The sequence below is a fragment of the Dinoponera quadriceps genome, unplaced genomic scaffold (genome assembly GCF_001313825.1).
Source record: "Dinoponera quadriceps isolate SergipeBrazil2010 unplaced genomic scaffold, ASM131382v1 scaffold1846, whole genome shotgun sequence".
NCBI lineage: Eukaryota > Metazoa > Arthropoda > Insecta > Hymenoptera > Formicidae > Dinoponera > Dinoponera quadriceps.
In genome coordinates this window covers 856,632-881,042 of record NW_014556140.1, presented here as the reverse complement: position 1 = coordinate 881,042, position 24,411 = coordinate 856,632, and the positions used below count along the sequence as shown (strand labels likewise).

The 24,411-nt window shown below is 50.4% G+C and overlaps 1 protein-coding gene across 1 annotated transcript in view; it reads right to left on the bottom strand.

Annotated features, from left to right (window-relative positions):
• Window positions 1-2,254, bottom strand: part of LOC106746979 (Krueppel-like factor 6) — a 64,001-nt gene extending 61,747 nt beyond the window's left edge. The window contains exon 1 of the mRNA XM_014624193.1: window positions 2,210-2,254. Within this exon, the coding sequence (XP_014479679.1) occupies window positions 2,210-2,231 (22 nt within the window). The 5' untranslated portion in view covers window positions 2,232-2,254. The remainder of the gene's footprint in view (window positions 1-2,209) is intronic.
• Between the last annotated feature and the right edge of the window lie 22,157 nt (window positions 2,255-24,411).

Here is a 24,411-nt window from a genome sequence, read left to right as displayed (position 1 = left end):
ATCCGCGATAAGCAACTGGTATCTATCATACCGTACTCCACGAGGCTGGCCGCGTTACGGAACTCCGACACGTCCGCGGAAACGACGCTTGCCGTGAGAATATTTCCACCATGGGGAATCTCCCGAGCGTGGTCTGGGAAATGCCTTTTCCGATCATTCAATTGAGAATTCAAGTCAGTGATAACGATAGTAATAATTTATCCCTCGAGAGAACGATGGGCCGCCGGACGAATCTCCCAGCCGCACCTCGCGAATGCATGTTTCAAGGTGAACATTGAAGAAAAAAGTATTACCGCTCGAGTAATGTTGACTTGATCCGCGTAAAACGTTTACCCGAGTACTTTTTGAGAGGTATTTACTCGAAGTAGGAATATCATTGACTACACGAGATACTCCGGCTCGTTCGCGGTCTCGCGAATGGCCGTCGCGTCGCTCAAGTTGGCTAAACGGTCCCAACGGTTCTTCTTCATTAATCGCGACGCGATTTAACGGCCGTGGCGCGCACACGATCGGCGTGTACGATCGAGAGAGCCGGCGAGAGAGTTCGATTAGGGACACGACGGTATCCATCATCGGCTGTCGTGTTCCGCAGCTGGTGCTCCGCGGGCGAGTCGCGGATGTAAAGCGCGCGTCGACGGAGGTTTAACGCCTGTCCGGCTGGCTCGCGAGAGCCGCTGCGTTAGCGCGCCGGTAATTAACTTAATTATCGTGCGATAGAGTTAATGCGCGCGCGGAAGAATCGCGGAGGAACCTCGAGATGCGCGAAACGTCCCGCGAGCGAGCGAGAGGCCGAACGTCATGCAAATTGTTTTCCACGCATCCCGTCGTCGATTCACGGCCAGCGCTCCGCCGAGTGTGATGTATTGGACGTTAACGCGATAATTAAAACTTGTCGACAATCATTATCATATTTTAATGTCAATATCTGACATTATTGTAATTATCTTCCCGAGAGATCGCGTCGAGGAAAGAGTGAGAGAGAGAGAGAGAGAGAGAGAGGGAGGGAGAAAGAGAGAAAGAGGGGAGGGAAGCGCGTAATCATTTGATGTTCGTCATTGTTGCGATTGTAACAAGTTGCAAGTTAATCGCAAGCGAGCACGCTTAAAAATGCGAGGCGGCTCGCGAAATTTCAACGGCGGTAACGGCGCGATGCGCCGCGTTTCGCTCGCCGATAGAACGGAGCTGCGGGCGATACGAGATACCCTGTAATAATAACAAACGATCGATGCGGCGCGCACACGACCGTCCTCCTCCCTTTTTGCGCCGGTCGATCGATCGATCGGTCCGCTCGCTCGCGATGTCGCGGTGGCGGCAAGAAGTCCGCCGCCGCGGAGATCATCCTTCACCGCGGAATTCCAAAAGGAATCGATCGTGCAGTCGCACGATCGACTCGGTCGCAACTTGCGTTTGCCGCAGGTGCCGCTCCGCAGGGCAGGGCGTTGATCGATCGGACGTTAAATTATTAGCCATTATTATTCATCAGCGCGAGAGAGTCGCTCTTGTAGCGTGGGACGTAGGGGGTTTGCATCCGGAGACTGGGAGAAAGAGAAAGCGGGAAAGATATATACATACATGTATATAAAGAGAAAGAGAGAGAGAGAACGGGTGGAGGATAACAGATAGTTGCATTTGCATATGTAAATGCATAGCGCCCGCAATGAAATTCACGCCCGATCGTCTGTCGACCGCGAAGAAGCGGCAAGGAAACGCGCGTGGTCGCGTTGTATTGTTTCATCGCGTATCCGGGCCGGATTCGTGATCCCGGAAATGAAGAATTACGCCATTCGAAAAAGCAGGTGTACGTGAATCACGTTACTTACGGTTGCTACGGTAAACCGTTATTTTCAATCATCGAGAGAGAGAGAGAGAGAGAGAGAATGAAAACTGAGATTAAAAAGTGATTGGCTTGTGATAATATTATTAGAGAGGTTATGATTAACACAACAATAAGATATTTGATATTAAACTTTTGTTTACGTTAAACAGTTGTTTATGTTGAGCAAACCCGAATCAAACGAACACGTATGCTAAATCCAAGGAAACCTTCTTCTCTGTACAATACATAATACAATGTACAATATTTGCCGTGAATCTTTAAAGGTTAGCTGCCATATACTTAAACATTTATCCGAAATGACGTAGCTTACGTATTAAAATTCTGAAAAACTGGGCGATCAACGACCTGGTGATTTTATTAAAATAATAATACCTCTACAAGTCCTTTTCGTCATCTTCTCGTTATTTGCGTGCTCGGAGTCCGACGGGCGACACCGAGAGCGCCGGACGCACGCGCGGACCAGCGGACGCGTCGCGCTCCCTTCGTGCTTCACAAGTAGCGGTATCTTCGGTAAGAACACTTCGGCCATAAATAACGCGTCGTTTCTACGCAACACGAAATTATATTTACGAGCCACGGATCGCATCTAATTATAACGTTCGGCCGAAGGTAAACACCAGGGTCCGTTCTCTCTCCGCGGAGACGCTGCGAGGGCGAAACGTTTGACGGGAGCGTTGACACCCACACCGGGAGAGTGGACGATGAAATACATCCGAGAGATCATCGACGTCCACGCCCAGACGGAGGTTCCTCCGGTCGCTTTCTCTCTCTCTCTCTCTCTCTCTCTCCTCGTCGTCCCCGTAACTGTAGGGCAGTGCGATCCACTCCCAATTAAAGGGAATCGCGCGCCGCACGTGCCGCTCGATCGCGATCGTATGCAAATGGAAGAAAATTTCGTTCGCGCCTGCTCGGAATTCCGGCGGGAATTCTCGCCGGACGACGGTCCCCTCCGATCAGAAAGAGAGAGAGGGAGAGAGAGAAACAGAGTGACAGCCGGACTTTTACGCGAATCTTCCATTAGCGAATATCTGCCGGAGTAATTAATTTCATCGCGGAATTACCCGGCGCGAAAAATGAAATTTCCGCGACTCAGGGCTGGAAGGAGATGCGCGAGCCGGGGTGAATCTCATTCGCGCTTGACGATTTCATTATGAGGATTCGGACGAACGGGACGGATGTCGACGTGGCGGCGGCGCGCTCGACGACGGGATAAATCAGTCTGAAATTTGCGGAGGAACGCACGAACGGGGGTGTTCGATACAATCATCCGTCGCCTCCGCTTTCTGATAAACAAGGCACATCGAGTGATAAATAACGGACGTAACGCGCTTTACACGCGCGCGCACGCTTCGATATAATATTTATCACCGCGAGCCGCGAATGAAGATAGTTCTTTCACCGGGCATTAACATATTAATGAAATCACGCGCGCATTTCATTTGCATGAAATGTAAATAATCCTTGGCGCCGGGACGGCGTTATTTACGGACGATCGGGCTCCCTCTCACCGCGACGCGAGCGAGTAGCACCGACACGCCGATATTTTAATCCCGCCTGTTCCGAGTCGAAATTTTCGCCCTATGTTAAACCTTCAATTCTACGTGGAGTAGGAGCTAAGATAGTAAAATAGATTCGATTTCAATTCTAATAATATAATATGACCCCCTATTTCAGTCCTAACGATGTCTTAGATTTCCGTTTTCGCTGTTTTACCGTTGAAATTCAATCTGTTTAAGAATGAAAAAGAGAAGACAAGAAATTCCAAAGAGAAGTTAAGAAGCATCGATATCGTCAAAGCAGGTTTTTATTAGTCCATAGGCAGTCTAAGTAGGCGTGAATTATTCTTAAGAGCGTCAGAGTAGCATCCAAATTTTCACTCGGACACGATACTCTAATTCGGTATTACTCTGCAAAGTGAATTATCTTGAATCTCTCTCGCGGCGTTCACGCCGGAAAGTATAATTGACGCGGAGAGATCCACGTCGGCCGAGCAACGTCGATGCGGCTCTCCTTCCGTGGATTCGTCGGACGCGTCGGATTCACCGGGAAACGTTTCGCGAAACGATATTTTATCGAACTCTCCGGTTGAGTCGCGCGATTGCGCCGAGCATCATACACTACGCCCGATATGTGTCGTCGATGGGACATTAATTACGTCTCGGCGATTGTTTCGATCAATTAGCGCGTTCCGCGACGGCGCGTCCCTCCGCGTCTTCCGCGGAGAACCGCGCGCGCCAATTAAAGTCGTTTCTCCGTCGAAAAGTCCATTTCCGCAGATTTATCTCCCCTCGAGGCGCGTCCAATACGCGATCCGTGATTTGCGGTCTCCAATCAAACGGTGAGTCGCTTTCGACGAAGGGATCGGACGTTTTGCGGCGCGAGTATACTGAGAATATATTATTATAACATTTGCTAGATTTATATTCTTAGTTTTCTTGATTGTAATTTTTTCGTTATGCCGTTATACTTCCAAATATCATACATTTCTTTCTCAGTGTAACTCTTTCGCCGTAAGATAATGCGTAGTGCGTTGGGAAGAATCGTGAAAGAAGAAATAATCATCGAACACGTTTCAATTGTACGCTGTGATTTAGCTCCGAGTCGATTATATCGATGAGAAGGAGGAGAGAGGGAGAAAGAGAGAGAAAGGAAACGTGAAGCTACGTAAATGTACGCACATTCTTCCCGACACTTCTCATCCCCGCGAGGAAGGTGGATCCCCGAATTTCCGAGATGGTTTATACCGCGACTTTCTACGGGCGAGGAACTCTCCGGGCTTCCCTAAGGCGGTCCATCTCTTCTGTAGGCGTCGCGTCGGCTCCGCGTGACTCGATAATTTAAGCTTTAATGCTGAATTAATGCGCGATATTTATACGAACACCGGCAGTGCGGACTCGCGTTATGATTTACGATCGCCCGAAGATGACGCGCGCGCGCGGCTCCACCGAATATCGCATGGGAGTGCCCGCTCGGAGGCGGCGACGTAACATCGGAAAAGTCCGAGAAACGGGGTCGAGCCGTAATTCAAAAGGCGGGTTCGAATCGAGAGAAGAATAAGAATCTCCGCCGAGCGAAGGGACGATTCGGCAAACGGGGAGTAACGGAAATCTGCATAACCTCCCGGGCGTTAATTAACATCGAACTCTAATACCCGGAAGGACACCGGGAGAAAATCTTTACGACGATTACAGTTATGAATATCAAATATATGTTTCTCAATGTGGCGAAAATAATGGCCGGGTCCAACTCGATCCGGTCTTGCCGCGTCATCCTCGCGGGACGAGTTCCGCCGGTCGGGGAGGAAATTCGAGACGGAGCGTTCGCGATCAATTCCGGCCCGGAGATGTAAAATGCGCGGCTTTTTAAAGGGGAACACGCGTCGGGGGTGGAGAGACGCCTCTGCGCTCGCTCGCGCGATATCACGTACCGTAAACGGCATTATTAATCGCCGCTGTACGTGCGAGTTGTTTAGCGCGCGCGGCCTCGCTCTCGCCGCGCGATACGTAACGTTAAGTAAGTGAAGCACTAATGCCGCGAGATAGCCGGTGTGTTAGGTACGCCGCGGGGCCCCGAGGTGGGTTACGTAAGGTCGGCGAGGGAGTTGCGAACATCCTGGTGGCCGCGCATCGCTCGCGACGATCCCGGCGCGTTTTCTCTGTTCACCCTTTCGGCCAGCCTGTTTAATCCCATTTAACACCGGCTGGCTACTAGTTTTCAGACCGACCGGGGCTGCGCTTCCGCTCGGAACGTTCGATATACCCGCGTTCAGCCGCAAACTCCGATCGGTCTCCGACTAGTAACGGAGCAACGCGGCGCGTTAACCTTCGCGCCGGACAAATAAGGATCTCAGAATCGGGCGGCCTCGTTGAACGACGTTGAACGGCGTTGAATACGGCCCGGAGAGAGCTGCGGGTCGTCGCAGTCGTTCTCCGTCGAGAAACCTGGCGACCATCTTCAGCCCGGCCGAGGATTCAGCGAGCATTCGACGCTCGTACCTCGATGCGGTATGGTTTGATAAACGAGTTATGTCCCGGTAAAGTATCCGCCGGTGTCGATACTCCGTGTTGCCGTGGCTACCGGCGTTATCTCCCTTCGATCTACCGTTCCATTCTCTCCGGCGCGCGCAACGCCGTACGTTTGCTCGCAATTATATCCACCAGGTAATTCCCCGGCTCGCCTGTCAATCGCGCCGGTTACATTACCCGCGTCGGGCCCCGAGACGGCCGGCTGGAAATCGGCCCTCCATAAACCTATTTTCAAAACAATCGTTAGAGCGCAGCGGCAGTTGCCTCCAATTCTATCCTTAGGATGAAATGAGCGCGTCTGAAACGCGCGCGTGTTTCTCTCTCCGTCGTGAGACGTCTCGCTCGCTCACCTCGCCGCTTCACCGAGCACGAGCTGTTAACAGCTAATGAAGTTTTCTCGAAGTCGAGCTATTAGCGGCTAATAAAGTTTTCTCATAGTCCAGCCGGGCTTTCATCATCGGAGTTTTCTCATAATCGTCTGGGAGGAGTTTTACCTTCGAGCTAAGTGGGACACAAAGTAGGATGCAAATTTGCGACCGACTCGTTTTTTTTTCTCTCCCTTCCCCCGAGGCGGAATTCTCGCGTGTTAACTTCGTTTCTCACCACCTCGCCGATCCGTTTTCCTCGTCATTATTCTCTAAAGTGCAATCGGTATATTATCGTAGAAAAGTGGTCAACAGCCGCCGGAGATCGTAAGTACAAGTATGGAACTGTACGTCGGTAAAGTTTCGTTGAGGGAATCTGTCAACAGCAGCAACTGTTCTCATCAGGGGAAATCTCGGTGTGATCGCAGAAACATTAGAAAAGACATATTACAACTTTGCTGCGGAAAAGTTTCACACGCCGGACATTCACTGTTTGAGTATTATTCCGTAAAAGCTCTTGTATCGCTAAGGTCAGGTTGCACGAAACCTTAATTTGACTTTAAGCGAAACTGAAAACCTCGGATCTGTCATCACCAAAGGAAAAACAGCATCTAAAGTGCTTTAATTTCCGCGTATTTCATTAGCTTCAGATTAGCGCAAACAAAAGCATTTTATGTGTCGCTTTCGTTCCGGTGCGACAGATTTCAAGTTTCAAGTTTCGCTTGAAGCCAAAATAACGTTGCTACAACCTATCTGTATTTCTGTTATCCAACATATAACAGCGATTTGCAGTGAATCTTTCACTGGCCGATACAACGAAGTTCAAGACAAAAGAGCTAAGTGGAAATGTTCCCACTAATAAATTAGCGAATGCTCACTGATTATCGCTACAATTCTTGTGCGATACTATTTTCACCGGAATTCGATCAGTGACATTTTTATCGATCCGAACTCGGGAAAGTAGTGTCGCAAACGAGAGCCTCGTGCGTATAATTTAATCCGCTCGGATCGAGACTCTTATCTCCTCGTTTCGTTCTCCACGGTTTCGCCATTCGGAGGATGTTGCGCGCGGTTTTCCTGGACGAGACTCGTCGCTCGTCGAAAGATTCATCGTCCCGCGCGAACGTGAGAAACGTCACGAGCCGCGCGGCGCTCAAAACTGTAATCGCTCTACGGTGCACGCACGGTGCAACGCTTTATCGGGGGGATAAAGGTGGAAAAGAGTACTCGTTGTGCTGCCAGCCCCGTCCCGCGGGACGTTGATGAACGGCCAATCGCAATTTGCCGCGGCGTTGAAAAGTCGCGGGATATAATTACGAAATGCACGCGCGTCTCGTGGCGGAGCGCGCGCGCCCGGATATCTTCGAGGGAAGGCCGATTAGTACTTAATTAGCTAGGAAATGGACGACCGCGGGTAGACGCGCGGTTAAACGACGCGAACCGGATGATTTAATATGATTATTCGGGAAATAACTCGGCCGACGAAGCGGAAATGTATCTTGGAGATGAATGACACGTGTCTCTCGCACTGAGAGAAAAAATGGTTGGGGTAACCTCGTTATATTTTACAGTAGAATTTTGGCCTCGATTATACACGTTCGATGCTTCTTTTAGGTACGTAAAATATAGCAAAGTGAGCCTGGATTATATCATATGAGAGAAAATAGCTCCCACAGATGAAAATCGAGCGAAATCAATAATATCGGCGGAATAAAGAGAATTTATAGAATCGTCCCGTCGATTGTTCAATCATATTTCGCGGGAGTCGAGTCAGTGGACGAGACGAGCGTGTCGAAGAGGAAGGGAGACCGCGAAGAGCCGAGTGTCGTCATCGGCCCGCGATGATTACGGTCAACTCGAAAATTGCGATGGAAAATAACGAGGGGACAGGAAAAGCTCGGAGGCACGATGGAGGAAGTCAGATGTACGATGCTGGTTAGCAAAAGTCCCGAGCAACGACTCGGGCCGCAGATGGTTTGCGAGGGTCAAAGGGTTAACCTGGTCGCGGCATGCACGCATCTCTACGCAAGCCGGACGAGGTTAGGGTCAGGTTGGATGAATATCATCGCTTTTACAGTTGCTCCAGCGCACCTGTGTGTGTGTGTGTGTATGTGTGTGTGTGTAAAATCAACCGCGCGAACGGTACCGTCTCTCGATAAATTCGAAGCGGATAAATTCGCGACGACCCGATCGTTTCGCCCGTTCGCTTCGCCGTTTACCGAAGAATTAATAATAATACGCGAGACGCTACCGCACGTTAGGATCGAAGTAAGTTCGGAACTGCGCTCTCGTGTAGCGCATTAATGCGAATCTCATGTAACGTCAATTTGCGCGCGAATGTTACAACACTTCCCCTCCCTCCCCCGGCTGACCGGTGTTATCATTATCTGTCCGCTTTTCCCGGCCGTGACTGTCGCCGTTATGGTGAAAACGAAGAGGGGAAAATTCTCTAAAGCGCGGTTAACCGCGCGACTCGCGCCAAACGGCTTGAAAAATGACGCTCCTCCGGGTCTTAATCGTCCGGCTGCGACACGCGAGCGGAAGAGGGAACATTTTCGCTGGCCATCTTTCTCTCTCTCTCTCTCTCTCTCTCTCCTTCTCTCCCTCCCTCTTTCCGTCTTTCGGTCGCGTCGAGTAGTTTCCGTGCGATCGCCGGGTGCGAAGCAGCTCTGATCCTCCGCCGCTTCACTAAGTATCCAATCAAATCGACGATAATTATAACACTTGCCGCGCGCGGATCAAACGGTGCGCGCGCGTGTGTGTTGCACGTGTGCGGATTCGTCGCGTGCGCTTTAATCGCGCGTTCATGCGCGAGGAGAGGCGGCCCGAAAAATCCGCTCTCTCTCTCTCTCTCTCTCTCTTTCTCTCGTGCTCGGGCCGAGAAGTAATCATAGCCTTTAAAATCCACCGCAGCTTCGTGGTTAATTCAACTGGACTTTTTCACGGGGCGAAGACATCGCGAATATAACGGAACTTAATAGTACGGAGACCCCCCGATCGTTCTCAGGTTAATGGATCTTCCCCATCCTCGCGTGGGCGTACGTCGTTTTCTGACACGAGCCGCAAGCGCACGCGGAATTTCCGCGGACACGTAATCCCCGTCCCGTCGTTTTCCTCCGCGCCTCTCAAAATGAGAAGCCGCGCTTTTGTTGCCGGCGCGCGCCTCGCACGTCGGCGCTCGCGCAGACATTTCTCGTTTAAACGCGCCCGCAACTTCGCGAATCGCGCCTGTGCGGACGCAATACGTTATTACATTCCGCAGTATCGACGAAAAACATTTATTTGAACTTGATAAAATTTCTTGAATCGAAACAAATTTGAGCTGATATGAATTTGTCTTTTGGAGTGGAACAAACGAACGAACGTTTCAACAAACAGTTTGATTTTCCGTTAAATATCCCGATAAATGTTCCACGATAAATATCTTCACGTCAAATCGAACAGCATATTTCGTTTATATTTCCATGCAAACACGACGATGTGACGGTAAGAAGTAATAAATTATTTGACAGAAGTTACGCTATTAAAAAAAATATTAAAGAACTTCCTTGTTCAAGCGGGGGAACAATATTTAATATATAATGAAATAAAATATTCCTTCATTGTAAACCAAACGTTGCTTCCTCTAAATAATATCGTTTTTTCTACTCGACAACATAGTTCATTCTAGCGAGATATTTTCATTAAGAAGAAATTATATTTGATATTAAATTATATTCTATATTAAACAAATCCAAATTAAGCCAGCACGTGCATCAAATCCAAAGGAATCCTTTTCGCGTACCGCGCGCAGTACGCGAGGTTCATGTGCTCTTCGATCGATACTTTATACCCGAGAAACATGGACACGTCCATTTTCCATACATATGTCAGCTTCGATGCTTCCCCTCTATTATTACCATCGCTTTATTTATTAAGCGTTCTGAGATACATCGCCTCGAGCGCGCTTAATTTATCAAACGGATGATGTCGGAAAAGCCGTCCGGCGATATCGGATCGCCGACGGAAGCGCATAAATCTTCGCGGAAACGAGACCGCTGGCGGAAAAGAATGGAGAGACTTCTGTTCTGCGCGCGCGCGCTCGAGTATCATCGGGCTCGGTTCGAAAATAAACACGGGAAATGGACCGTGACATGATAACTTGTTCAAGACGATCATATATCATCTTCATCGTTGAATTTTTACCGGGGCCGGCCGCGGCAAATCAATTTTCTGCTTGACGGGATCCCCGTTACCGCGTGGGCGTTAATCGTTTTCCAGCAAAACGCCTAGGCTAACGCGAGACGCGAGGCCGGCACAATTTTGCCGGCACGATCGCATAATCCCGTTGCGATCATTCCGCACGCCTGCCACGGCTTAATACGTCGCCTCTCAATGTGTATCCTCGACGTATAATCGTCGCGTCCGGGCGTTTGCATTTTCAAACATCGCCCATGGAGATTGCATATCTCCTTCACCCGGGGGACTGTCGCGCGCACGGCGTCGCGTTTTATCTCTCTCTCTCTCTCTCTCTCTCTCTCTCTCTCTCTCTCTCTCTCTCCTCCTGAAAAAAAGGGGCAAGGAAAGAGAGAAAAACCGGCCGAGCCGTTTATCTCGCATGCAGCGACCCAATAATTTCGCCCGTAAATTCGCGGCTCGACGAACGAAGCGAGAAGAGACGAGAGAAGGGGAGAGGAAGAATCCTCGACTCCTCGGTCTTCCGCTTAGGAAACGCGTGCTTCCCCCGACCGGGGTGGCCGCGAGATCGCGCTCATCAGCGCCGAGCTGCGAGTCAATGCTGCTGGCCGTAATTAAAGCGCAACGCTCCGCGCGATCTCTATCCTCCGATTCGACCGACACGCTCGCGGATTCCCCCGGATCCGAGCGCGTATCCGTTCGCGAAACACGACGCGCGAGAGCCCGCGAGAGCGCACGGCGATAAATCATATTCCGCATTATGGTGACTTCGCATTCTCACGATGTATAAGCGCGATACGCCGCGTGAATCGCCCCGGCGATATGAATTTTAATGCATCGCGCGCCCCGGCCGCGCACGCGAGATGCATTAATTTTCTGCCGGATGACCCGCATATATATATATATATATAAATATACGCGAGACGTTTCCCGAAATGCATTCTGATCATCCACGAGGCGGACCAGCGCGAATTTTCCGCGAAGTACACGCCTTCGTCGAGGCGGCCGGCCGTCGTTGTTGATTGTCAGCGCGTTGAGCGCATACCGCGCGCGCAAAACGTTTCAATCGCGCGCGCGATGCCGAATATGCGCGCTCTCGTCGGCGGGCGCGCATTTAGCGCTCCGGTGAGCTAAATACGCGTTTATCCGCCGTATCGACCGGCCCGTAGCGGAGCTCACGGGCTTCCCCGCACCCGCAATTAATGTTAATCGCCGTGATAACGCGCGTTAATAACGAGACGGCACGCGAGCATGCGAGCGAACGAGAGAGCCGCGTAGCTTTCCTCCTCTTCTCGCCGGGGTAGCAGATGACGCGCGACGATGACGCAGCGACCGATAAACGCCACCCGTCGCACAGTAATTTGAAAGCAAACATTTCCGGCCGAAACTCGGAGTCTTGGTGAAAATTATTTATTTTTATATAAAAAAAAAACAATTTGGTTATGTTAATCAGAAAGAGGGAACAACCGGATGCGTTTTGGTTGATGGGAACAGAATTTCTGGTTGTAAGAACCATAAGTGTTAAATATATGTAATGTCTGTAATCACTATTTAAATTAATATAATACGTAGCGCAATTTTGAACGGTGTGACGAGTGTGACCAAAGGTTACCTTTCAGCGAGCAATATTTTTCGCATCACACTTACCGATGCGTGATAAAAGAATAGTAAATGATAATAAATGTATGATCATTTGACTGTAAGATATGATGAAACTGCATTAACATCAACAACAGTTTGAGGTGAAACTTGGAAAGAAAAAAATGCGTCTTGGGCAAGAAGCGTCTATCCTCGAGCATTGTGCGTCGCAAGGTCGACGCGCGCTACTTTCTCGCGGGAAGCCTCGAGATCTCGCCGCTTTTTTTTAACGTACTCGCCCCGACGCGTCCGATCACGGTCGTAACGTCCCGGCGAGTAATGTGACGCGCGCGTAACTGCTCTCCGCAAGTCTTTCAATTTGTCGTAATGTACAGTTATTACGTCTCCCGTGCGTATCCCCATGCGTGTATCCGTTAGTTAGCCTCTCTCGAGTTACCGAATTATGAGGCGATATTCCACCACGATTCCCCGAATGGGACATCTCTCCGGCGAGGAGAACGAATTCCCGAAGATTATCAACGTGCGAGACGGAGCGTGACCGGCTCGTGTAACGAGCCGCTCCACCTGTCGCCGCGTTTTTATTCGTCCGCCTCGAGAGAGGGACTTTCGACAAAATATGCGTATAATAATGTTTCGACGCGCACGCATGCACGCATACTGACGATACCGCACCGCGTGCGTGGCGGTCGTTATTATATCGAAAATAATTTCGGCCCTGCCGGCTTCGCTTTCTCGGCCGGCGGATAACATCGAGATTCGATGACTGCAATTTCTTCGGAGAAGAAGAGAGAGAGAGAGAAATGTTTTCATCATTGTTCTAGGCTTTAATTCCGTAAAACTGAGTACCACAGAATTGAAATGAGTACCACAGAATTTGGCAACGAATACTTTCCAATATTACAGAATTTTTCGACGCGATACTTAAAATTAACTTGTAATTTAAATAATTTATCCGGGCCAACGCGAGAAATAATTACACGGAGGAAAAGCACTAGAATCAAGTGAACGCAATTACGCTGTTGCTCAGCCTTTTCGGGTCAAGTAATATTTTCCATCGATTTAAATACACTTCAATATCTCGCGGTAAATATTTACTTCGGCGGCGACCCGCGTTGTAAATTTGTCGCGAGCACGCGCCGGGCGCGAACATCCGCGCGATCGGTTAAATCCCGGTGCGCGCGCGCTATCAGAGGCGATCCGCCGTTAATCACGAGACGATTATTAGGCCAGACGTCACTAGGAATGCGCTCCGAGACGCTCCGTAAATCAGCGCGAGGTGAGACGAGGCGACGACGCGCCGGCGCGCAGCCGTTATTAATTGCGCCTCGGCGCCGTTGGCGTGAAATAATGGGGCGAGCGTTGAACACGGAGCCGCCTCCTCCTCTTCTAATCCTAATCCGTCTGAAATGTTAACCATCAATCGTCGCGATAAAAACTTTCTGTGAATCTACGGCGGGAGTCGCGCGGCCGCGATCGGCCGAACGGCTGCGAATAAATCTCGCCGGCGACGATGAATTATCGTTCCGCGCGCCGACAACGCGCCGTCGTATCGCCGATACACACTGTATTAACCGAGTCCTCCTCCTCCGTCCGCCGCTTCCTCGGCTTTTTGCACCTTTCGCGCGCCCGCTGATTTCACGTGCGAGCCCCATCGGGCGTAGCCGCCGAAATCGTCGCAATTTGCGGTCGGGACGGGATACGCTTTGTATGTGCGAGCGGGCACCAACAGGCCCGCAAGATTCGGCCGTATTACTTTGCCACGGACAAATTATTTTACCGTAACCGCGCCGGAATTGAGAACGCGCAAATTTCTCGGACGGCCGTGTAACGCGTGCGCGCGCGATATAAATTTGCTCGCGCGCCGTCGGTAAAATGCGGTCGGGGTGTCTCAGGACGGAGAGAACCGGACGGGGCTCTGGGAACCAGCGGGACAGCGCCGTATCCTCTCGTCACTCATCAAGAAATAATCGCTTTTCGTGTGTTTCCGACGAATGCGCGTTATTAGAGGAATAATCGCGACGTCGGATTTCATCGTCGTATTTTTTGTATGTTTTTTTTTTTTTACATACTGATTACAGATCTTTAGGATTATTTGACTGTCTCGTCTTTGAAGAAAAATGTCTAAAGCAAGGAGCACAGAGGGAAATGTAACGCGTACGGTATTTGCCAAATATTGATAGATTAGCTAACGTGTACTTCAACCATTATACAAAATAATATACTTGACACATCAATTTCTGGAAAACTGAACGGAGTGAGTGATCTTGTAATTTTTTACCTTATTTCTAGCACGTCGGCGATTCGCTCTTCAGAGCGACGCGGCATGACGCGCGTTGCCGAGCTCCCTCGGCGAAATATCCATAAATCTCGGAGATTTTTAGGGCCCGCGCAATTATCAGTCGAGGCAAAAATTTCACTCGCGGCGGAACGATCGCGCCGAACGATAATGATCGGAGCCGGAAGAGGACACGTGGGGTCGCGCGAAAGAGAAACGGATAATTTATTGAGGAGGAATTACAGGAATTTTTCGCGCACGCGTGGAGGGAAGCGCTCTCCGCGTATCGACGCGTCAAAAGTCCCACACAGATCAATGTACATCATAGATCGTATTTGTCAACATTTTGCTGAAATTTCTCGAGCTGCTTCGCATTGTATTACCTTCCTAGCGGTATTGTCACGGGTTGACTACCTTAAAAAGTGGGACCGGTCGGCCGGCTGAGCTTAACGATAATTCTCACCGTATCGATCGAGATAGTCGGTTAATGCGCCACGTAATCTCGTAAAATTATTATCCCATTAATGAGCGTCGCAAATAGCGCGCACGTCAGAAAACGGACACGGGGATAAAATTCGCGATAACAGATCGTGCGAAAACTATGACGCAAACGGTTATAGTTAACGCGCCGTGGAGCTAGAAATATATCCTCTATATTAACGAGTTTATCCACGGATAGTCTAATTAAAAATATAACACCTCGTGAACGCCCCTCCCCCCTTCGCTTCTCGCGGTGGAAAGTGTACAGCGAGCGATGAATATTTTTCAATGAATTACACGCCGCCTCGCGCAGCGAATACTTCTTAATCTCATACTCATGTCTGAGTCCTCCCTCCCTTCTCCCAAGTAAAACCTTTAAATGTCAATTCGTTGAATGTAACCCGTCAAATGTTGGAATAAGTAAAACTGAAGTTTTGCACAGAGTCAGGTTCAGCTGACGACATAACATGTCGATTAATGAAACACGTTTTGTTTTGAATCGTCAATTTGTCGATCTGATAAATTTCACAATTGTTACAAAAAGTACATTTTGATCCACTATTTTCTCCTTTCTCCATTATTATTTCGTCGCATTTCGTCGCTCGATTTTATACGGTGATAGTTCAAGCTCGCTTGTTACACGTCAAATTCCACGGGAGAAGAAGGAGACAGCGAGCATGAAGTACCCAGGCAAAACAAATTCCTAAGACACCTCTTAAAGATATCTGAAGAAAGATATCTAAAAAAAAAAAAAGAAAAGATAGAACGTCCTTCGGGCATCTTTGAGGCATCTTTCAGAAATTTGTTTTGCCTGGAAAAACGTTGCACATAACCGTGTCGACGTCGCGTGTGCGCGCGCCTAACAGTCCCCGTAATAAATGCAAATTCAGTTGCCTTTCGCCGCATCTGCGAGAAGCGACGAACACGCGGTTCAATTATACAATCCGAGAAATGAATGAACGTCGTGCGAATCGTAACGAAGGAAGGAACGAACGGCAGCGGCGGCGGAATGTATTTTCCGAGAATGGGCGGCGTTTCGATTCGAATCTCTCGGATTCGTTGCGAAGGCGCTAATTGAGAGTAAAACCACATAAATGAATAACTGATCCTAATCGATCAAACGTTACCGCCGTCTCGCTCGGCCTGTAAACCTCACCGACGCTGTGTATATCCTTTGATAGCCTCGCTCTCGCTCCCACCTTACACATGTCTTTTTCCATGTAGCCATTTACATAAGAACACGGGAGAGTTTCAAGTTACAAACTACCCTTTCTCTCTCTCTCTCTCTCTCTCTCTTTTTCTCTCTCTGTCTTTCTCGTTAAATTCTTGTTCTCGATCAGTACGCATTAATCGGGAACGCTCAGACGGTGTTCAAAGAATTTAAATAGGAGTTTATGCGATTGACATCGGAAAGGAGCCCTGAAAATACCAAGGTGACGTGGATAGATCGCAAATTCGGAATAGCTTGTTAACACGTTGAGCGCCACGTTACTCATGTCATTTGAGTGACATGTCAGTCCGCAAGCACCTCGTTACATATTTATGCCTGACAGATTTTAATCGCTTGTTCAGGAATCATTCTGCTAAATATTTAAGCCTTTCTGTCCCTCTTCCTTCAAAGGAGGAATTTCAAGTACGTATAGGTAGGTATGTGTAGAGTAAATTAAGCAATGTTAAATGTTAATCGAAAGAGTTAGAGGATTTTCGGAAAAGAAAACAAAAATATTGACAAAACACAGACCGAGAATTGAATGGGCTTGATGAGGCTCGCGCGTGAATTCAGCGTGGCGGTCAACGTGGCCGTCAATATCGATGGACACGCCACGTGTCGAAGCAATCTTCGAGACGCAGGACGAAATATTCCGGCGAGGACGCTCGTGATAGGAACGATTTCAATTTCCAGAAAGCGAAACCTCGACGCGCGCGCATCTATGCGAAGCACGTTATCTCGCACACTTCATCTCCGACTTTTCAAAAGTCAGCGGTTTCGAAAGGATACCTGGCTAAGAGCGAGTACGACGCGCGATCTCTACACGACGTGCGCGCGCGCGCGCGGAGAGAGATCCCGTTTAGCGATAAAACGAAATAGCGAGTCGACGGCGAGTGGTAATCCGGTTAATCGATCGCTCGGAGATAATCGATAATGTCGGCGATCCATTCTAGGTGGTCCGAGCGTACGAGGCGGCGGCGTGCCGCGTAATCTGCGAGTAAATGACGCGAGTAATGGCTGTCAACGGGCCGCACGCTCCGCCACGCATGCCGGCACGTCTTCATCCGTTATTAATTCGCGGCCGGCCGCTAACGAGTCGCTAATGAAAGAGGCGCCGGCCACGGACGGATTTTATCGCCTCGTCTCGGAAAGATAAGAAAAAAAAGGAAGGCGTCGGCGCGAAAAAGACGCCGCTCGCGCGTCGGGGAATATATCTATTATCATCATCATTATCCGACACGCGCATCTCTCACGATACAACGCGATGACGTGCCGCGCGCTGCGGGAATATTTCACTCCGCGAATCCACCGTTGCGGAAATCGATTTCACGCGTTCAGCGGGAAGGAAATGTTTGGTACAGTTTGTAACTGAATAATCGCTCAAGAGAAGCCATTACAGTCAGGACAAGCGTCTTTCCAGGAGGTGTTAAAGTGAAAATGGCTTCGGCAGTCCACTGAGCCGAAATGTGGCGAGCTAGGATCAACACTATGAATACCGGTGGTCGGTCATTTCGAACCGTTTCTATTTTTTTTATACTAATACCCTACTTTTCGCATGATAAACAGGATTCCAAAAAGTTTTGTGACTTTTCTCCGATCATTCGATCAAAGAAAAATGACTGACGAAAAGTTATAGAGTCTCAGAATCCCATCTCTTGCGCGAGAAATAGGCTATTAATCTAAAAAAAAAAAGAAAAAAAAATAGAGAACCATTAGAAATGACCACTCGGTATTTCCAGTGTTGACACGCCGACGGCCACGCTGAACGTCACCTGCGTGAGTGCGAGCAATCCCAAATCCCCGGTTATTGCGTTACGCCGATGATATCTCATCGCTTTCTATACTCGACGAGCTCCTCCTCGCTTCGCGCGAGCTTAACGCGGTGCGTGTGACGCGTGGGTTACACACATCGAATGCCGACTACCGTTCCACGGTAGTGTGACGTAATTCCTCTCCGAAGGGACCGGGTGCAAATGTCAAGCGTGGCTCGCTCGGCGACGCGCGTAAACTCGCGGCGCTAATGAGCGTCATAAAGCTACGCTCGGTTGGCGCGAGGATGAAACAGGCGCGACGACACCGTGGCGCGGCGTTGAACATCGGATCGGCTCCTTCGATTCGTCCTTCCTCCGATTGTGCGGGACGCGCGCGTCGGACGCTTGAAAATAGCCGGATCCTCTCCCGCCGGCACGACCGCCGCCGCGATCGATCGTTAAGCTCGCGCGAGATTCCCACAAGGAGTGCGTGCGAGAGAGTAAACCGCACCACCGGCGCGTCCATATGGGGTTGGCGGCCGCGGTCAATTTGCGTCGAGCAGCCAGTCACACGGGGTGCAGCTCGGCGCTCTCTTCCGCCGTGCCGACGTCATAGCTGCCGCATAGAAATGTCGAGCGCGGTGAAGCGCGCGTAAAATAAGATGTAGCGTCACTGATAACAAGCGCCCGGCGAGCGAGAAAGCGAGCGAGCGAACCGAGGGTTGTCCGGAGCGACCGGGGGAGATCGGCCGAAAGGGAGCGATCTGATAGCGAAACCGCCGCCACGTTCTCAGCCGCGAGACCTCGTTCGGCTCTCTCCTTCTCGAGCTACCCGTCTTGCGCGCCCGTCGTCGCTTCTCTTCCTCTCGAGCCCGCGCGGCCTATCCCGCCGGGCTATCTCTCTCTCGTCGAACAGCGCCGTGCTTGTAAATTTGTGCTCGCCTCTCCCTCGATAAAGGCGCAGAGAAGCCGCCGCGAGCTTCTTTCGCGCGGCGAGACGCGAGATTTAAAGCGGCCCCGTGAGCGGAAACGCAGCACCGTCCGCGGCCGTCCGATGAGGTATGCCCCGCGCACAGGGCAGATACCGCGCGAGATACCAATCGCCGCGAGAACAACGAGCGTTATCCCTCGGCAGCCGGGAGGGAAGGCTGTCGACAAGATGTCGCGAAGTTAGATATACCGCCGGATAAAATCCGAGACGATTGCTCTCACCCCCGCTGATCTAAAAGTTTCCTCGAAAAACCGAAGGCCCCCCCGACGAACGGTCGTTATTCCGTGACGTTAGACCGTGTCTGCGTGTAAACTGTGGGGATGATCCGAATTCTTTGCAGATTACTCAGAACGAGCGTCGTTTTTTGAGTCAGAAAAGCGTCGAAACTGACATAGGTGTGGTAAACCGACACACTCAAGTTTCCCGGCTGTTAAGTACCAAACACGGCCGGACGGAACACGAACTTTATCTACTGTGTACAGTAGGTCCAGTAGTTGAAGTGGCACTTTCTGTTTGCAAGCACGTTCGGTTGTCGTGTCGTTAGCGTCGCTTTTGATTTTCCGCCCCGTTTTATCGAGCATTCTTCTTGCGAAAATTGAAATAAATCTACGGTAAATACATTTATTTCAGAACGCTATTTTCTTTCTTTCTCGATATTTCTTGAATTGTAATTCTCGAATTCTTAATCCTGTAAATAAACCAAAAATTCCTCAAAATATTCTCCTTCATTAATTTTATTCCCTTGCCGTATTTCATATTTTTACGTCCCTCTCTCATTTTTATATTCCTGCCGAAACTACTCCGAATACGCGCGTAACTTACAATTAACGCTTACTTACGCGAACGTGGACGTTAAATCATATCTTGACTCACCGATATATATTGCGTCCTCGTGTGACGTGCCTGCGCTCGAGTACTTACCTGTAACATAAAACACACTTATTGTAATATATTTCTCCCGATAATCCAGTTATTCGCAGAGAAATATATAATAATTTTCACAAGGCAGTCATACATCTCGGTAGAGAAAGGTTTCCGCTTTGCATCCATGCACGTAAGTTTTAATTTCACACCTTCAACTAGACCTAAAAGCAAGATGATATCTCTGTTTTAGCGCTGATAGCCGAACGCCACTCCTTTCCGAGTAAATCGAGTTTACATCCATCATATATGTTACTCAAAATATATTTGGCCTTCTTCCGAATTCGTTCTCCTTTTTTCTCGTGACCAGCAGCGCTCAGTCCGAGGCACGGGCGGGGGAAATAATTAATCGAGAAATTAACGCTCGACGTCGACGATGCGAGCCAACCTCGATTTCAAACCGGGCCATCGACATCGGTCGCGTCAGTCGGATTTTAGTCCGGCGAAAGCTTCGTCGGACATCTCTCAGCGCATGATGAAAGGAAGCCGCGGCTAACGGTCCGCGACCGGGTCAGCCGAGGGAAACGTCAAAAAAACGCTCAGTCGCCGAGCGAAAAGTTCTCGTCTTGATCCGCGCCGATCGGTGGATGGGAACGGGCTTTCCTCCCCTCCCCGCCCGCCGACCGTAAACAGACACCGCCGCTCGCGTTCGTACTTTCCTCCCCTCCCTGACCGCGCGATTCGATCGCACGATATTCGCCAGTCGTCGCACGTTTCTTCCATTACCGGCACGTCGTAAATAAGATGCGACGACGCTGAGAAATTATCGTTTGCCATCTCACGGCGATCCTCGCGGGCGCTTCTTCGCCCGAGAGCCGCGCGTGTGTGTCGCCGACGACGTGCACGACGTCGGGACCCGCGGTTCGATAGCGTCGCCGCGATGTTGTCTCCGCGCTCCGTCGCGCTGGCCGCCCGACGAGCAAATTGCGAATCATTGTTACGTACATCATCCGTCGGGACGCGTCCAAGTCTCCCTCCCTCCCGGGTGATCCTCGGCGCCGAGGAACGCGGGGCATCGCGACAACGGCGGCGAATGAGAGAATGAAAGCGACCCGGACGATATAATGTCGCCCAAAACCGGGCCTTTGAGGAGTCTCTAAAGCACGTTTTTCAACTTGCGTCTTACATCCGTTGTTTACAATCTCGCTTCAAGACGTACTGAGCAAATTGACCAATCACACTCGTTTCTTGGAAGAATAATCGACCGTGGTTGGTTAATTCGTTCACTGCTCAAATCTCAAAACAAACTTGTGGACCAAGGCTTAAAAATGTCTCAGGGTCGTCGCAAAGACGTCTTATGAGCCGATTTTGGATCTGCGCAGCTGGGGAAGAACGAAAATCGAGCTGTCGCGAGAGGACGCGAAGGAGAAGTCTCTCGAACATCCGGACCGACGGTCGGTCGCGTTTCTCTGCCGAGTTTCGAAAGTAATTAAAAAAACGACGAAGAGAAACGAGAGAGGAAGGAGAGAAGGACGTTGTGGAAGTATAGAGAGAGGAGATGTGTGATTCGAACAAACACGATCCGCGCCGCGATTTCCCCGGCAGTCCGGCGGCGCGTCATGAGCGCGCGCGCGCGCGCGGCGATACGACGACGGGATTTATACACGTGTTTACCGAAGAACTTCCGCTCGCCGGTAATTTAATTAACGAACGGTCGATATATTCCCCCGCTGCGCGGCAGGAAATTCGAGATTGCAGAAATCGTTAAAAACATCGGCCGAGGAGGAGGCCGCTCGTGAATCCTGCGGTACTTCGCCGTGAACAGAGAAGGAGAAAGAGAAAGAAAGATATATAGATAGAGAGAGAGAGAGGAAGAAAGAAAGAGAGACAGGGTTCGAGACACTAGCGAGGAGGGAAAAGCCGGCGGAGGGCGGGTGGAGGTCGAAGGGTTGCGATGCCGAGGCACACACGAGGCGTCTTGAAAGACCGCGAAGGGGGATACCCGCGCGCGCGCGCGTAGCAAGAAACTCGCGTTACACGCGGGGGATCGCAAGAAGTTTTAATCCCGCCGGTGTAACCGCCCGATAATGAATGCCGCGCAACTGGTTATGAATGGCTAAGCATACCCCGGCGCGATTTTTACATAACTCCCGTGTAGTTGCATACTCGCGCGCTCTCGCGAGCTCGTGTACTTTATGATTATTGGAGGGCGTAGCTGCTTACCGCTCTTGCGAAGGATGACTCTCTCCCTCTCTCTCTTTCTCTCTCTCTCTCTCTCTCTCTCTCCCTCGGGTCTCTCGTCCCTGCGACGCGCTGCGATCGTTTCCACGAAGACGGGCGAGCCTCGGCGCAAAAATGCATCCGCGCGTCGAAGGGGCGCGGAGGCCGCCGCCGATGACACGAGCTCGCGAAAAGTCCGAGGATAGTTTGTAAATAATTTTTTTAAATCAGTCCTAGTGTGCTTTTAGACTTTAAGGAGAGGTCGTCTCGCCAAAAATGGATGTTGACGGGATGCCTCAGGAAATCAGCAGGAAAATCATTCCGGTTTTTATCTTTCGACTCGATTTGCTTTCAACTTCTGGTTCAAGTTTCACTTGTTTTGTGCTACCGTGAATGAATTTTCCTTCGATCAAACTTCTATTAACTTTCCCGAAATTCGTCTCTGCGACGGAGATTCTCCGTCAAACTGAGAAGGAAATAATACCAAAAGGAAATAATTCCTCAGATCCGAAAGCGCCTAAAACGGAGACTGCAGATCCGCCCTCTCTTTCCACTCCCGCTCCTTAATGTATAATAATCCGGGTGCACCGTCTGGAGTCTCGGAGTCCCTAACTATCTAGAATCGGATCCTTAAAAGCTGCAAAGAGCAAACGAGCGGGCGAGCGAGCCACTCGCCGCTCAGACGCCAACTTCCCGTTCCGCGACATTTATTTATACTTTTATCTGTCCCGTACAAGGTACGGCTTACTTTCTTTTAACGTGCCGAGAGAAAAAGAGAAACACTCCTGCCTCAACTCCGCGCTTAAACTACCGGCTGGGTTCGCTGAAAGAGCCGCGGAATTAATCTCGCGCTAACCATCCTCCTCCCGTCTGACGTAATTGATTTATTTTATACGTGAAGCAATTAGCGATACGTAACGCGCGTCCTTGTTTATCTCAGATCAATTTCCAAATTTGCGGCCGCGAAAACTCTCCCTCTCTCTCTCTTTCTCTCTCTCTCCGGTAACGTGTAGCGCTTTCACTTCGCGAAGACCGATCGTAAATACATCGACGCCTCCCGCATTCCTCGAGCCCGACATTCCTCGCGGTCGTGCGATGCGCATCGCATAAACCTGGCCGCACGCATAAACTTCGCTGAGCGATTGATAGGAACGCGAATTATTCGCGTGACGACGAAACAGAGAGAGAGAGAGAGAGGTTAGGAGAAGGGAGGAGGAGAATCGAAGGGGAAGACGAGCGGGCGCTGATCTATCGAGGCAGCGGCGCGGCGATATTTTGCCAGGATCCACAGGCCGGGTGCGCCCTGGTGGGCTATTGCCGGCATTAAATAAGGCGAGAAACGCGGCAAATGATAAATAGAGTGATTACCGACGAGGGACGGTACCGCACAGCCACCGCGTATGAAATTGTCCAATCATCATCAGTCTGTTTGTGCCCCGAGTGGGTAATTCCCTCTCGCGCTCGCTCGCGAAGTAATGCACGCCCGCGTCACGTGCATTTATCCGCGGCCCGAAAAATGCGGCCATTACCGGGCCGAGGATCATACATTTCCGAGATGATTGCGCGATGCAACGCGCACGAGCCGACGATTCGGCGGCCTATAATCTAAGACGGCCGGGAATCGCGCTTGATTTATAAGCTCATCGAAATTACCGTGCATCGCGCAATCTTAATACGATCTAGAATAATTTGCGACGAGACGATTGGCGTAAGGCCGGTGCCCATTTACACCCGGCACAAACCGTCCGAACGTTGCATCACCTCCTCTCTCTCTCTCTCTCTATCTATTTATCTGTCTCGTTCCTTCTATCCATCTCCGCCGGGCGCTTTGGAGTATCACGCGACTACTGGCTCTCGCCTCTTAGCCTTCCTGTTTGCGGCCGGCGTAGTCATCCAAGCGCATCGCGCGGACTATTTGTTGCGATTGCAGACTACTTAATCAGTTTGCGAACACTTACGAGCCTTTGATCGGCGGTACTTAGACTTTTTGCGATACGCGCATCCTCTCGCCGAGAGGGCACCCCTTCTTATCGGCATCGCGGGCTTCCCCCGCCTCCGACCGAGCGGGGCGATTAATAGAAACGTGCGCGTTCTTCAACCGCGAGGGGACATCGCGCGAGATCGTCAACTTTGCCGGCTTGCGGCTTCGCAGGAGAAGAAAGGGAGATTTGCACACGAGAGAATAATAATTCGGAATAAGATGATCCGGATCTGTTATCTCGGGAGATAATCGATCCTCTTTCCAATTATCAGAGCGATTCGGAATAATAGCAGATTAGTTGCTAACCGGAGGTCGGTTCGAAAAAGTCGTCGCGAAATTCGCGCGCGATTCGCCGCACCGTTCTCGCTCTTCCGAGCGGCTCTCGCGAGCGAAACGTGACGATCGTGCGCGCTCGCGCGTAATATCGGTGGCACTAAGCGAAGACGCGTTTGAACGGACTCGCGGGCGCGATAACAGCCACCGTGGGAGGGCTTAACGCTTGTTAAACACTCGATTGGACGTATCCACGCGAGTTTTGAAACGTAAACCGGAGCGATTCGCGCCGCGGCCGGCATAATGAAGGAGGTCGCGCATGCGAGATCGTATTTATACACCCCGGGCGCTGCACGTCGCGCGTGCC